This window comes from Tursiops truncatus, chromosome 9 (genome assembly GCF_011762595.2).
Source record: "Tursiops truncatus isolate mTurTru1 chromosome 9, mTurTru1.mat.Y, whole genome shotgun sequence".
Taxonomy (NCBI): Eukaryota; Metazoa; Chordata; class Mammalia; order Artiodactyla; family Delphinidae; genus Tursiops; species Tursiops truncatus.
In genome coordinates this window covers 59,776,259-59,788,757 of record NC_047042.1, presented here as the reverse complement: position 1 = coordinate 59,788,757, position 12,499 = coordinate 59,776,259, and the positions used below count along the sequence as shown (strand labels likewise).

General features: G+C 41.3%; 1 protein-coding gene and 1 long non-coding RNA gene across 7 annotated transcripts in view; one reads left to right on the top strand and one right to left on the bottom strand.

The window, feature by feature from the left end:
* The window catches only part of NOD1 (nucleotide binding oligomerization domain containing 1), a 91,804-nt gene extending 85,502 nt beyond the window's left edge, over positions 1–6,302 (top strand). For all 4 annotated transcript variants that reach the window (XM_019926060.3, XM_019926065.3, XM_033863126.2 and 1 more), the window contains one exon: positions 5,160–6,302. In XM_019926060.3, the coding sequence (XP_019781619.1) occupies positions 5,160–5,232 (73 nt within the window). In that variant the 3' untranslated portion in view covers positions 5,233–6,302. The remainder of the gene's footprint in view (positions 1–5,159) is intronic.
* Positions 1–12,499, bottom strand: part of LOC117313602 (uncharacterized) — a 59,318-nt gene that overhangs the window by 27,688 nt on the left and 19,131 nt on the right. For all 3 annotated transcript variants that reach the window (XR_004528146.2, XR_012334023.1, XR_004528150.2), the window contains exon 4: positions 5,134–12,497. This is a non-coding gene — a long non-coding RNA (uncharacterized lncRNA). The remainder of the gene's footprint in view (positions 1–5,133; positions 12,498–12,499) is intronic.

Below are 12,499 nucleotides of genomic sequence, written 5' to 3'. Positions count from 1 at the left end.
AGAGAAAGACAAATACTGTATGCTAACACATATATATGGAATTTAAGAAAAAAAATGTCATGAAGAACCTAGGGGTAAGACAGGAATAAAGACACAGACCTACTGGAGAATGGACTTGAGGATATGGGGAGGGGGAAGGGTGAACTGTGACAAAGCGAGAGAGAGTCATGGACATATATACACTACCAAACGTAAGGTAGATAGCTAGTGGGAAGCAGCCGCATAGCACAGGGAGATGAGCTTGGTGCTTTGTGACCGCCTGGAGGGGTGGGAGGCAGGGAGACGCAAGAGGGAAGAAATATGGGAACATGTGTATATATATAACTGATTCATTTTGTTGTAAAGCAGAAACTAACACCATTGTAAAGCAATTATACTCCAATAAAGGTGTTAAAAATATAAAATAAAATATGACATCAGGAGTAAAAAATGTAGATCTTTTAGAATGTGTCTGAACTTAAATTATTATCAGTTTAAAGCAAGTATATATAATTATGGGTCAACATATATGAACTCCATGGTAATCACAAATCAAAAGCCTACAATAGATACACAAAAACCAAAAAGAAAGGAACTCAAGTATACTATAAAGAAATGCATCAAACCACAATGGGAGAGACAAAAAGAAGAAGAAATGGACAAAGAAGAACTACAAAAACAACTGGAAAACAAGGAATAAAATGACAATAAGTACATACCGATCAGTAATTACCTTAAATGTCAGTGGACTAAATGCTCCCATCAAAAGATAAGGGGTGGCTTACTGGATAAAAAAGCAAGACCCTTCAATATGCTGCCTACAAGAGACTCACTTCAGGGCAAAAGTCACATTCAGAGTGAAAGTGAGGGGATGGAAAAAAACTTCATTCACATGGAAATGACAAGATAGCAGGGGGAGCAATACTCGTATTAGACAAAATAAACTAAAACAAAGGCTAAAACAAAGACAAAGAAGGGCATTATATAATGATAAAGGAATCAATACAAGAAGAGGATATTACACTCATTAACATATACACCCAATACAGGAGCACCTAAATACATAAAGCAAATACTAAAAGACATAAAGGGAGAAACTGACAATAATACAATAGTGAGGTACTTTAACACCCTACTTACAACAATGGACAGATCATGCAGATAGAAAATCAGTAAGGCAGTAGAGGTCCTAAATGACACAGCAGACCAGTTGGACTTAATTGATATCTATAGGACACTACAGCCAAAAAAAGCAGAATACACATTCTTTTAAAGTGCCTATGGAACATTCTCTAGGATAGATCACATACTAGGTCACAAAACAAGCCTCAGCAAACTTAAGAGGATAGTAATTATATCAAGCATTTTTCCTGACCACAATAGTACGAAACTAGAAATCAACTACAGAAAGAAAAATGAGAGAACAACAAACATGTGGAGACTAAACAATATGCTACTAAAAAACCAATGGGTCAATGATGAACTCAAAGAGGAAATCAGAAAATACCTCAAGACCAATTGAAAATGAAAACACATTTTTCCAAAATCTCTGGGATGCAGCAAAAGCAGTTCTAAGAGGAAAGTTCATAGTGATACAGACCTTCCTCAGAGAATAAGAAAAATCTCAAACAACCTAACATACCACCTAAGGGAATTAGAAAAAGAAGAACAAAGCCCAAAGTCAGCAGAAGGAAGGAAATAATAAAGATTGGAGAGGAAATAAAAGAGATTTAAAAAAAAAGTAGAAAAGATCAATGAAACCAAGAGCTGGTTTTTTGAAAAGAGAAACAAAATTGATAAGCCTTTAGCCAGGCTCACCAAGAAGAAAAAAGAGTGGACCCAAATAAACAAAATAAGAAATGAAAGGAGAAATAACAACTGATACCACAGAGATACAGAAAATCCTAAGAGAATACTATGAACATTTATATGCTCACAAATTGGACAATGTAGAAGAAATGGACAAATTTCTAGACACATATAGCCTACCAAGACTGAGTCAAGGAGAAACAGGCAATTTTAACAGACTGATCACTAGAAGTGAAGTGAAACTGAATCTTCAAACCAAACCAAACCAAACAAACAAAACTCTCAGCAAACAAAAGTCCAGGACCAGACAGCTTCACAAAGGAATTCTAGCAAACATATAAAGAACTTATACCTATCCTTCTTAAACTATTTCAAAAAATTGAAGAGGAGGGAACACTCCCAAATTTATTCTAGGAGGTCATTATTACCCTGATATCAAAACCAGACGACACTACAAAAAAGAAAACTACAGGCCAATATTTTTTATATAAATGCAAAAATCCTCAACAAAATATTAGCAAACTAAATCCAACAATACATAAAAAGGATCATACACCATGATAAACTAAATTTATTCCAGGACGCAAGGATGGGTCAACATACGCAAATCAATCAGTGATATACCGCATTAACGAAAGGAAAGACAAAAGAAACCACATGATCATCTCAACAGACACAGGAAAAGCACCTGACAAGATTCAACATCCATTCATGATAAAAACTCTCATCAAAGTGGGTGGGTATAGAAGGGAACATATTTCAACATCATAAAGGTCATTTGTGACAAACCCACAGCCAGTATTGTACTCAATGGTGAAAAGCTGAAAGCCTTTCTGCTAAATTCAGGAACAAGACAAAGATGTCCACTCTCACCACTTTGATTTAAAATAGCATTGGAAGTCCTAGCCACATCACTCAGACAAAAAAAAAGAAATAAAAGGTATCCAAATTGAAAGGGAAGAGGTAAAATTGTCACTATTTGCAGATGACATGATACTATATAGAAAACCCTGAAGTCTCCCCACAAAAACTTAAAACTACTAAATGAATTCAGCAAGGTGGAAGTATACAAGATTAATATATAGAAATAGGTTGTGTTTCTGTAACACTGATGATGAAATATTAGAAAGAGAAAAGTTTTAGAAATCCCATTTAAAATCATGTCAGAGGGCTTCCCTGGTGGCGCAGTGGTTGAGAGTCCGCCTGCCGATGCAGGGGACACCGGTTTGTGCCCCGGTCCGGGAGGATCCCACATGCTGCGGAGTGGCTGGGCCCGTGACCCATGGCCCTGAGCCTGCGCGTCCGGAGCCTGTGCTCCGCAACGGGAGAGGCCACAACAGTGAGAGGCCCGCGTACCGCAAAAAAAAAAAAAAAAAAAATCATGTCAGAAAAATAAAATACCTAGGAATAAACTTAACCAAGGAGGTGCAAGACCTATACTCTATAGAACACTGATGATGGAAATTGAAGGTGATTCAAACAAATGGAAAGATATCCCATGCTCTTGGATTGGAAGAATAAATATTAAAATGGCCATACTGCCCAAAGCAATCTACGGATTTAATACAATACCTGTAAAAATACCCACGATATTTTTCACAGAACTAAAACAAATAATCCTAAAATTTATATGGAACCACAGTAGACCCTGAATTGACAAAGCAATCCTGAGAAAAAAGAACAAATTTGGAGGTCTGACCCTCCTGGACTTCACACTATACTACAAAGCCACAGTAATCAAAACAGCACGGTATCAGCACAAAAACAAACAGATCAGTGGAACAGAATACAGAGCCCAGAAATAAACCCATGCACCTATGGTAAATTAATCTACAACAAAGGAGGTAAGAATATACAGTACAATGGAGAAAAGACAGTGTCTTCAACAAGTGATGCTGATAAAACTGGTCAGCTACATGTAAAACAATGAGAACATTCCCTCCCATCATATACAAAAATAAACTCAAAATGGCTCAGAGACCTAAATGTAAGACTGGAAACCATAAAGTTCCTAGGAGAGAACATAGGGGGAACACTCTTTAACATCAATCATAGCAATATTTTTTCTTGGGTCAGTCTCCTAAGGCAAAAGGAATAAAAGCAAAAATAAACAAATGGACCTAATTAAACTTAAAAGCTTTTGCACCATAAAGGAAACCATCGAAAAAATGAAAAGACAACCTACATAATGGGAGAAAACATTTGCAAATGATGCAATCAACAAGGGGTTAATGTCCAGAATATACAAACAGCTCATACAATTTAACATAAAAGAAAAAGCCCAATTAAAAAATGGGTAGACGATCTGAATAGATATTTTACCAGAGAAGACTTACAGATGGCCAACAGGCACATGAAAAGGTGCTCAACATTGCTAATTATTAGAAAATGCAAATCAAAACCACAATGAGGTATCACTTCACGCCTGTTAGAATAGCTATCATCAAAAAGTCTACAAATAATGCTGGAAAGGATATAGAAAAAAGGGAACCCTTGTACACTGTTGGTGGGAATGTAAATTGGTGCAACCACTATGGAAAACAGTATGGAGGTTCCTTAAAAAACTAACAATAGAACTACCATATGATCTAGCAATTCCATTCCTGGGTATATATCCACAAAAAACTAAAACACCAATTTGGAAAGATACATGCACCTCGGCGTTCAAAACAGCACTATTTACAATAGCCAAGACAGGGAAGCAACCCAAGTGCCCATCGACAGATGATTGGATTAATATGTGATACACACACACACACACACACACACACACACACACACACACACACACACACTGGAATATTACTCAGCCATAAAAAAGAATGAAATATTACAATTTACAGCAACGTGGATGGATCTAGAGAAAATTATGCTAACTGAAATAAGTCAGAAGAAGAAAAACAAATACTATATATCAGTTACATGTGGAATCTAAAAATAATACAAATGCTTGTATATGCAAAACAGAAATAGACTCACAGATATAGAAAATAAACTTGTAGTTACCAAAGGGGAGAGGGACAAATCAGGGGTATGGGATTAACAGATACAAATTACTATATATAAAATAGACAAACAAGAATATCCTGTATAGCACAGGGAATTATATCCATTATCTTGTAATAACCTATAACAGAATATTATCTGCAGAAATACTGAATCACCATGCTATACACCTGAAATTAACACAATACTATAAATCAACTATACTTCAATTTTAAAAAATAAAAAAGTAAAAACAAGTGTTGGACAGATTCTGTTCCTTAATTTCAGGGTTGTGTGAAGCACAAGAGTGTGTTAGGAACACATAATGGGAAGGAGCATACAGTAGTCTCTCACACTTACTTGTGTTCTTTGTTTTTCTCCAACAGCTTAAACGGAAACTTGATAAAGCCAGAGGAGGCCAAAGTCTTTGAAGACGAGAAGCGGATTGTCTGTTTCTGAGGGGATTTTTTTCTGTGGGTGGATCTTGGCCATGGGGGTGACTCTGTGCAGTTGCCTGTCTTGGATGTCTGAAACGTCCAGCGTCTGCCGAGGTGGAGCTTCCAGGATTCCTGCCTTCGTGGTGCAAAACGAGCTCTGTGCGGGCACTCTGATTGGCAGAGTCCCTGAGTAGCTGTTACAATTCTGCAGGAAAAGTATGAGCTGTTTTAGTGACTGTAAACATACTCTGAAGAGATGTTAATGCATGATTATTTTAATCTGAAATTAGACGAATGAGACTTTGAGCTCATAGAAACGCCTGCCCAAAGACCAGGGAGAGTGAGTCGGTCACTGCCGCATTCAATGAAGAGTTGGGGACATGGTGCAAAGTTGGTGCCATGTTTCTTGGGGAAAAGGTGCTCAACGAACAAAAGTGTTTTACCTGCAATGTTCTCTTCCTCCTCAGTACTTCCCCATGTGTTGATATTATTCCCACTTCAGAGCTGTGGATACTGAGGGGGGGGGTACAGTGTGGGGATCTGACTCATCCAAGGTTCTGTAGGGACTTGGTGCCAAAGGAAGGACCCGCCATGGGCTTACGTCTTAGTCCTGGAGTCTCACCGTCTGCTGACAAAGATCGCAGGATGCCCTCCTCTTAGCCAGTCTGAGGGACAGGACGATGCCTTCGTAATGCTGAGGCTCCACTCAGGGCTTTCGTGGGTCGGGGCTGACCTTCGGAAGACTGATGCTGTGGGCAGAGGTTCTCTGTCCCAGGAAGAAGAATCAGCGCCGTCCTTCAAAAGGAATAAGGCCTGGCTTGCCCATGTGGCTCCGGCATCCAAACAGGAGCTTCTCTCTCTCTCTCTCTCTCTCTCCTGCCCTTTTGAGGAAGGGAAGTCTCTTCCTGCCCTCGAGCAGTTGTGCGAGTGACTGAGTTGGAGGCAAGGCAAGCCGCTGAGAACCCAGCAAGCACGTCAGACCCCTGCCACCATGGCGGGCACCTGGTGGATGCTAAGTGGGGGAAAGGAGGTTTCACCAGAGAACTTGTTCTTTTGCCAATTCATTTGTTAGTAAAATACTGAAAACACTCATTTTTTCTAACTGCCTGAGCCTGGGATTTTAAAAAGGGACTCGGCCTGGCATCACACTGTGACCCCTTCAGAGGCACTTACTACATGGGGTGGGGCCCTGGGGTGACGTGCTACGAGGAGAGCCTGACGAGGGAAGGCAAGAGGCATCCTCAGTGTGATCCTTCGCAGGCCTCTCTACCCACCAAGGAACCGAAAAAAGCAGAGGAAGCATCTGAGGCCTCTCCATTTGACCACTCGATCCACACCGGTGGCTTCTCAGAGGGAGTAACTTGAGTCCCCAGTGGCTGGGGCCAGGGTACGCTGGCATGGCCGAACCTCATCCCTCAGCACCGTGCCATGATGGGCCCTGGCAGGCCGGGTTTGACGTCCACTATCTTCCTCGGCTGTTCACTGCCGAGGGGAGGACAGAGGTGGGCCTGGACCCGCTGTGGCAAGAGGCACCGAGCTGACAGGGGCCAAGCATGAGAGGGGCAGGGGTGAGGGGGCCCTCCAGCAGTACCTTGGAGTTCTCAAAAGTCCAGCCTGACTTTATACAGCAGCCCCAGTTAGGAAGGGTACAATTCAGGAAGTTGGTCCTGAAAGGGGGAAAATCCTGTGACAGTCACTCAGCACATGGGGGCCATTCCCCTAAGGCACTGCTTTGGCGGCTCCTACCCACTCTGCCCACACCCCCAGATTAGGGTATTTGCCTAATGGCCCCTGAGGCAGCAACTCTCTACCAGAGATTCTGGGCAGCAGATATGCCCAGAAAGCACAAAGGAATGAGCACTGGTCAAGGGTGCTTCAGACTTCAGGCTTGCCAAGTGAGAGAACCACACTTCTCAGCTGACAAATGCATACTTTATTAAGCTGCTAAAACTAAACTTTTGAGAGTCTAAAATGTATCCAGAAACTACCAAATATTACTGCTTTTAGAGACTATCAAAATTAAAACTGCTGCCTCTAAGGGAAACTGAATTTGTGTGTTATTGGCTTAAATTCTAACTTGGAAATACTTTAGTCTTTTAGATGGTGAATGATAGATTTTCTATTTTTCTTATAAAAGTAAAATCAGGCTCCTAATTCACTAAAGTTCTCCATTACCCACAGGTGAGCTTCTGTGCAGAGAAGTGGAGACTTTTCCTAATTAAGAAAAAGATAACAGAAAATTTGGGGAAATAAAGGAATTCCACAAACTTAAGATATGACTCTTTCTTTCCACAGGAACTGAGTTGATTTAGGGAGAGAAACTATAGCTCCTGTATTTCAGAACTACATTTATGGCTTGTCCTTGCTGATTTGGAACTTATTAAAATAAGCCATGTCAAATCACTGTGGGGCTTTGGGTCACATTTTAAGACTGTCAGAATCTCAATTTCCTCCTTGAAAAATAGGAATCCCAGAGTACTGACTCCCAGGGTTGTTGTGAGGATTAAATGAGCTGAAGCATGGAAAGCAGTTAGCACAATGCCCAGTGCAGGGTCAGTGCTCAATATACAATATCATTAAACCAACGTTTCTCATTTCTGCTCACAATGGCACCCCCAGGTATCCTCTTTACACTCTTAGGCTTAGGGAACTTCCCAACAAGGTCAAATATGGGACTGGAAGTTCTCAAAGTCAAGTCTAAAAACATTCAGCATCAAGCTTCCTGCAATATCCTGGCTCCGTCAGTGAAAAGCATAGCTGTTAGTTGTCATCATTCTTACCAAAGAGCCCTACCATTTGTCACTCACTGAACAGAGGGAGGCACATCCAGGTCTTCACTGCACAGTAAGAGCAGAGCAGGAGCCGGCACCTCTGCACAAAGCCAGGCTCTCCAGCCTTTGCCAGGTGTCCCTTTCAGCTGCCCAACTGGGAAGGAGCATTTTGGCTCACTGGTGTTTTCATCCACTTCCAGGTGTTACACACATCTATTTCCAGTAACAATTGCTCACTTACATGAAAAAAAAAAATCCTTGCTCTGGAGCTGAAAGGCAGAACCATGACCATTATCCCAGGTCCATAGAGAGGAATTTTAATGAAAGTGGAATTAGCTGGTAAGGAGGACAAAGCTCATGTTACCACACAGATGGGCTGGCAGCAGAGCTGCAGGGCCCAGGGGCCATCCCAGCGTGATTCTCACTTAAAACTGAATTAACTGCACCCAAGGCCAGCTTAAAACTTTTAGAAGCACTAAGTACTGAAAAGATTACAGGCCCCCGATGATCTGTAATGAAAAAAAAAAAAAAGATTTTAAACAATAGTAAATTATAAAATAAGTTCAAGGATGTTAAGTAAGTTTCTGATTTTCCCCAAGACTACTCAGGTGCTTTTTTGGGCAAATAACAAATATCGAAATAACTTGAATTTTTTTCCTTGACTTTTTCTGTCACATTTGTGTTGCAAAAGCAGTATCACAATGTTAAAGGAAAAGATTCAAATAACGCTTATAATAACACAATGCTAACACAGCTACTTATTTTTGCATGCTATTTTTCCATATTTTGCCTACTCGGAGACTTTTTTGTTGTGGTAAAATACACATAATATACAATTTACCATCTTAATCATTTTTAAGTGTACATTTCAGTGGTATAAACACATCCATATGTTGTGTAACCATCACCAACGCCGATCTCCAGAATTACTCTTCTTGTAAAACCAAAATTCTATACTCATTAAACAATAATTCCCCATTTCCCCATCCCCCAAGCCCCTGGCAACCACCCTTGTACTTACTTTCTCTATGATTCTGACTATCCCAGGTCCCTCACATAAGTGAAGCCATACAGTGTTTGTCTTCTTATGACTGGCTTATTTCACTTAGCATGATGTCCTCAAAGTTCATCCATGTCAGAATTTCTTTTTTAAGGTTGACTATTTTGACATCTTTTTACATAGTTATAATCACAGTGTACACCTGCAATTTCTTTCAATCATTTTCCCACATTGTTAACCTTTATAATTATCATTTGTATTCTATTGGTTTGATAATCTGCTCAATTATGTTCCAAGTGTTAGATGGACATTCAGGTTTCCAGACTGGCTGTGGTGGTTGTGGTGATTCTTACAGACATTTCTATGGAAGTAGAAAGTTCTTTAGGATTATTTCTTTGCAGCGGGATTAGCAAGTCAAAGATTCTTGCTATGAATTTTTTTTTTTTCCAATCTACGTGAACCCGTCAAGTATAGGAGTCTAATAAATGGTTTGGAAGCAGGTGGAAGTTACAGAACAATGTCATGTCTTCTTTGAATACGAATGAGACTCCCTGCCCTGGACCGTTCACCCTAGATGGTACCCAGGCACTGCCCACACACATAGATGTGTTACAGCCACAGGCAGGCGCTGGTAATAACTACAGCTGCAGGGAATAATGAGTAACCCATAAATCAGCATGTTTTCAAGTGGCACTGTGAAGATAGTCATTTATAACTGGGTAGGCGTATCTTCAAAATCAGTCTTCCTTGATTTTAAGCATTTGTATGTGTGCGTGTGTCTTTGCCTAAACAAACCCAGTCTGACTGAACCCATTAGCACTGTGTCAAATGGAAACTGGTTCTTCCCAACAACCCTGTCCAGTAGGGATTACTTCCCGAGTGAGGAAACTGAGAACTAGTGAGTGTGGATATGTATCTTGTTTTACTAATGAGGATGCCTATAAAAATGGGGGTGGTGGTGGTGAAGCAACACCCTTTAGGAAAGGGATTTTGGCAAATGCAGAAGGTTGGACCTGGTAATATCTAAGATTTTGAGCTCACTTAGTTCACCCCTCTTACTCTGCCAGCGCAGACACTGGCGTCAGAGAGCAAAGCGACTTGCCCAAGGCCACACGCTGTATTATCACTACGGCAAGAACCCGAACACAGGCCTTCTGCTGGCTTTATTTTCCCTCTGTTCTGATAGTTTGTGACCTTCAGTTCATTCTCCAACTGACCTTTTTTCTGCCAAGCCTCTTAAACCTGATCCCAATTCACTAGGGCAAGTTAAACAAAATGAACTCTCCCCCCAAGGACACAGGTGGGGTCTCTTTAGTGCCCCTTTGGGAAGCCTGGTCTCTTCTGTATTAATGGTGCTAAAATTTACAGACTCTGGAATCACGTTTACAAGCCTCACTGACAGAGTCACAAGGCTAGGAACACCCTGGAAAATGTCAGGTGACACAAGAGTCTGAATTTTCAGAGCCCACGTATCTTCTACCCCCAACCATGGGACTGGACTAAAGGAAGTAGGTGCATTCTGGAGAGCTCGAGAAGGTCGTATTGGGATTATTTTCATCACAAGAGGGCAGCACGTATCCAGCAGTTAGTCCATTATGTAAGTGGCCTAAAGGATTCAACTGCTTAGGAGGCCTGATGACTGACCCAATGTTCTACTTACATAAAAATCCAAAGTACATGGTGTTAAGAGCAACTTCATTGTAAGCCCATTCATCCATGACTTCAAAGACAGTGTTAAGTTAGGGAGAGTTGGCCCCAAGGCATATAAACAGCAGAGTTACAGCAAGCTCTGTGGGTACTGAAGATCTGGGTTCAAATTCCAGTGCTACCAGAAGCTGTGTGACCTTGGACAAGTGACTTAGCTTTTCTGTGCCTGAGCTTACCATCTGTAATAATAGTGCTCCCTTTGCAGGGTTGTTTGGTTATGAGAAGTAATTAATATATGTAAAGCACTTAAAACAGTGCCTGACATGTAGTAGAGCTCCAGAAGTAGCAACGTTGGTTATCTAATCAGACCTTTCCCTTCTAGCATGACCTTAATGAGCATCAGGGATAGGGCAAAAGAGGAGACTGTGCTAGGCCATCCTTCCCACACTTAGGAGCCCCTCTGAAACAACACTGCCATTTTCGAACTCATAGCAAAGTCTAGACTTATATGCTGCTGAGAGACCAGAAGCCATTTCCAAGGCCAAATACCTGTGGGGTAAGAACTAACCATTCCCTATACCTGATATTGTCTTCATTTTTATTTTGTTAAGGACCTGCATGTCCAGGTCCTATTCAGAAGCAGGGATTAGGAAAGCTAAAAGTCTACTTGCATTTTAATCTGATTTCACAGATGTTAAGAGTGTACTATCTGGCTTTCCACACTAAAATTGTATGGCTGAAGGTCACTTCTTTCTTTGATGTCAGCATGTGGTTCTGTGTCTAGCATTCTTTTCATTCAACATTGCTACTGATCCCCCTGCCTGCAGCAGAAATGAATAATGGGAGTTTTGAGAGGTAGCAGGAGAGAAGAGTAGGGAGGGAGGTAGCTAAGAACAGAACACAGCAAAACAAATCGGGAGGGTGGAAGGTGGGTGGTTTAACTACTGGAATCCGAACTCCCACCCAATTCATACTGTCCTATTGCCGTGTCCAGGAACTGGCTGCGTGTGTCTGGGGCCATCAGCCTGGCCTCCTGGGCACTGAACCTGTATGGGGCCAGAAGCTCATCACCTACTGAGCAGCTCTGGGGGACGGCCCAGCTGCCCACCGCTGCTTTTAGATCTCCCAGTGGATACTCACTAGACAACATGTGAGATCTTTTTCCTTCTGCTGAGTCAACACGCATTTCCAGTTCGTCTTCCCAGGGGGACCCACTGGTGATCAACAAAATCCTTCCATTTGAATCAACAGGTCCAGTGTTTCTCAACTTTTTTTTTTGTTACCGCCCTGTAAGGAGACTTTTAAGACATATTTACCTAAAGCCCTTTGCCACCATGAAATTCTAATACCACAAATATACTGTATTTCTGTTTAGGTACCCTGGCCATGCAGGCCGTTTTTTGTCCCCCAAGAACCAATTTTTACCCCCTTGGGGTGATATCCCTCCTGTTGAGAGTCAAACCCTAGATAATTCTTGTCACTCTTGTCAACTCCAAGAACCCCTCTGTCACCCTAAAGGCTGTTTGCCTTTCTACACAATTATTCAGTTTCTAATTCTAGAAATCTTAATAGTTGTACATTTAATATTCTCATGCATTCTTTTCACTCTTTTTATCTGTCCTGAAAACAATTTTATCCTATGTAAAACTTTGCTTAGGTTACTTTAAAAAATGCTGTTTGTAAAAGGGGAACAGTCCATCCTTACAGGGACAGTTAAAGTCTGAAGCACTCTGGCACCAGCAGCTTCAGAGATGAACTTCTATGGTGTGTCCACAGCGACCGACAGCAGGCTTCGGGCAGATCTTGAGGCTGAGCAAGCGTGCCTTTGCTGTTATCCCACTTCTCTCTCTCACTTCCTGGTTCCCCCACCT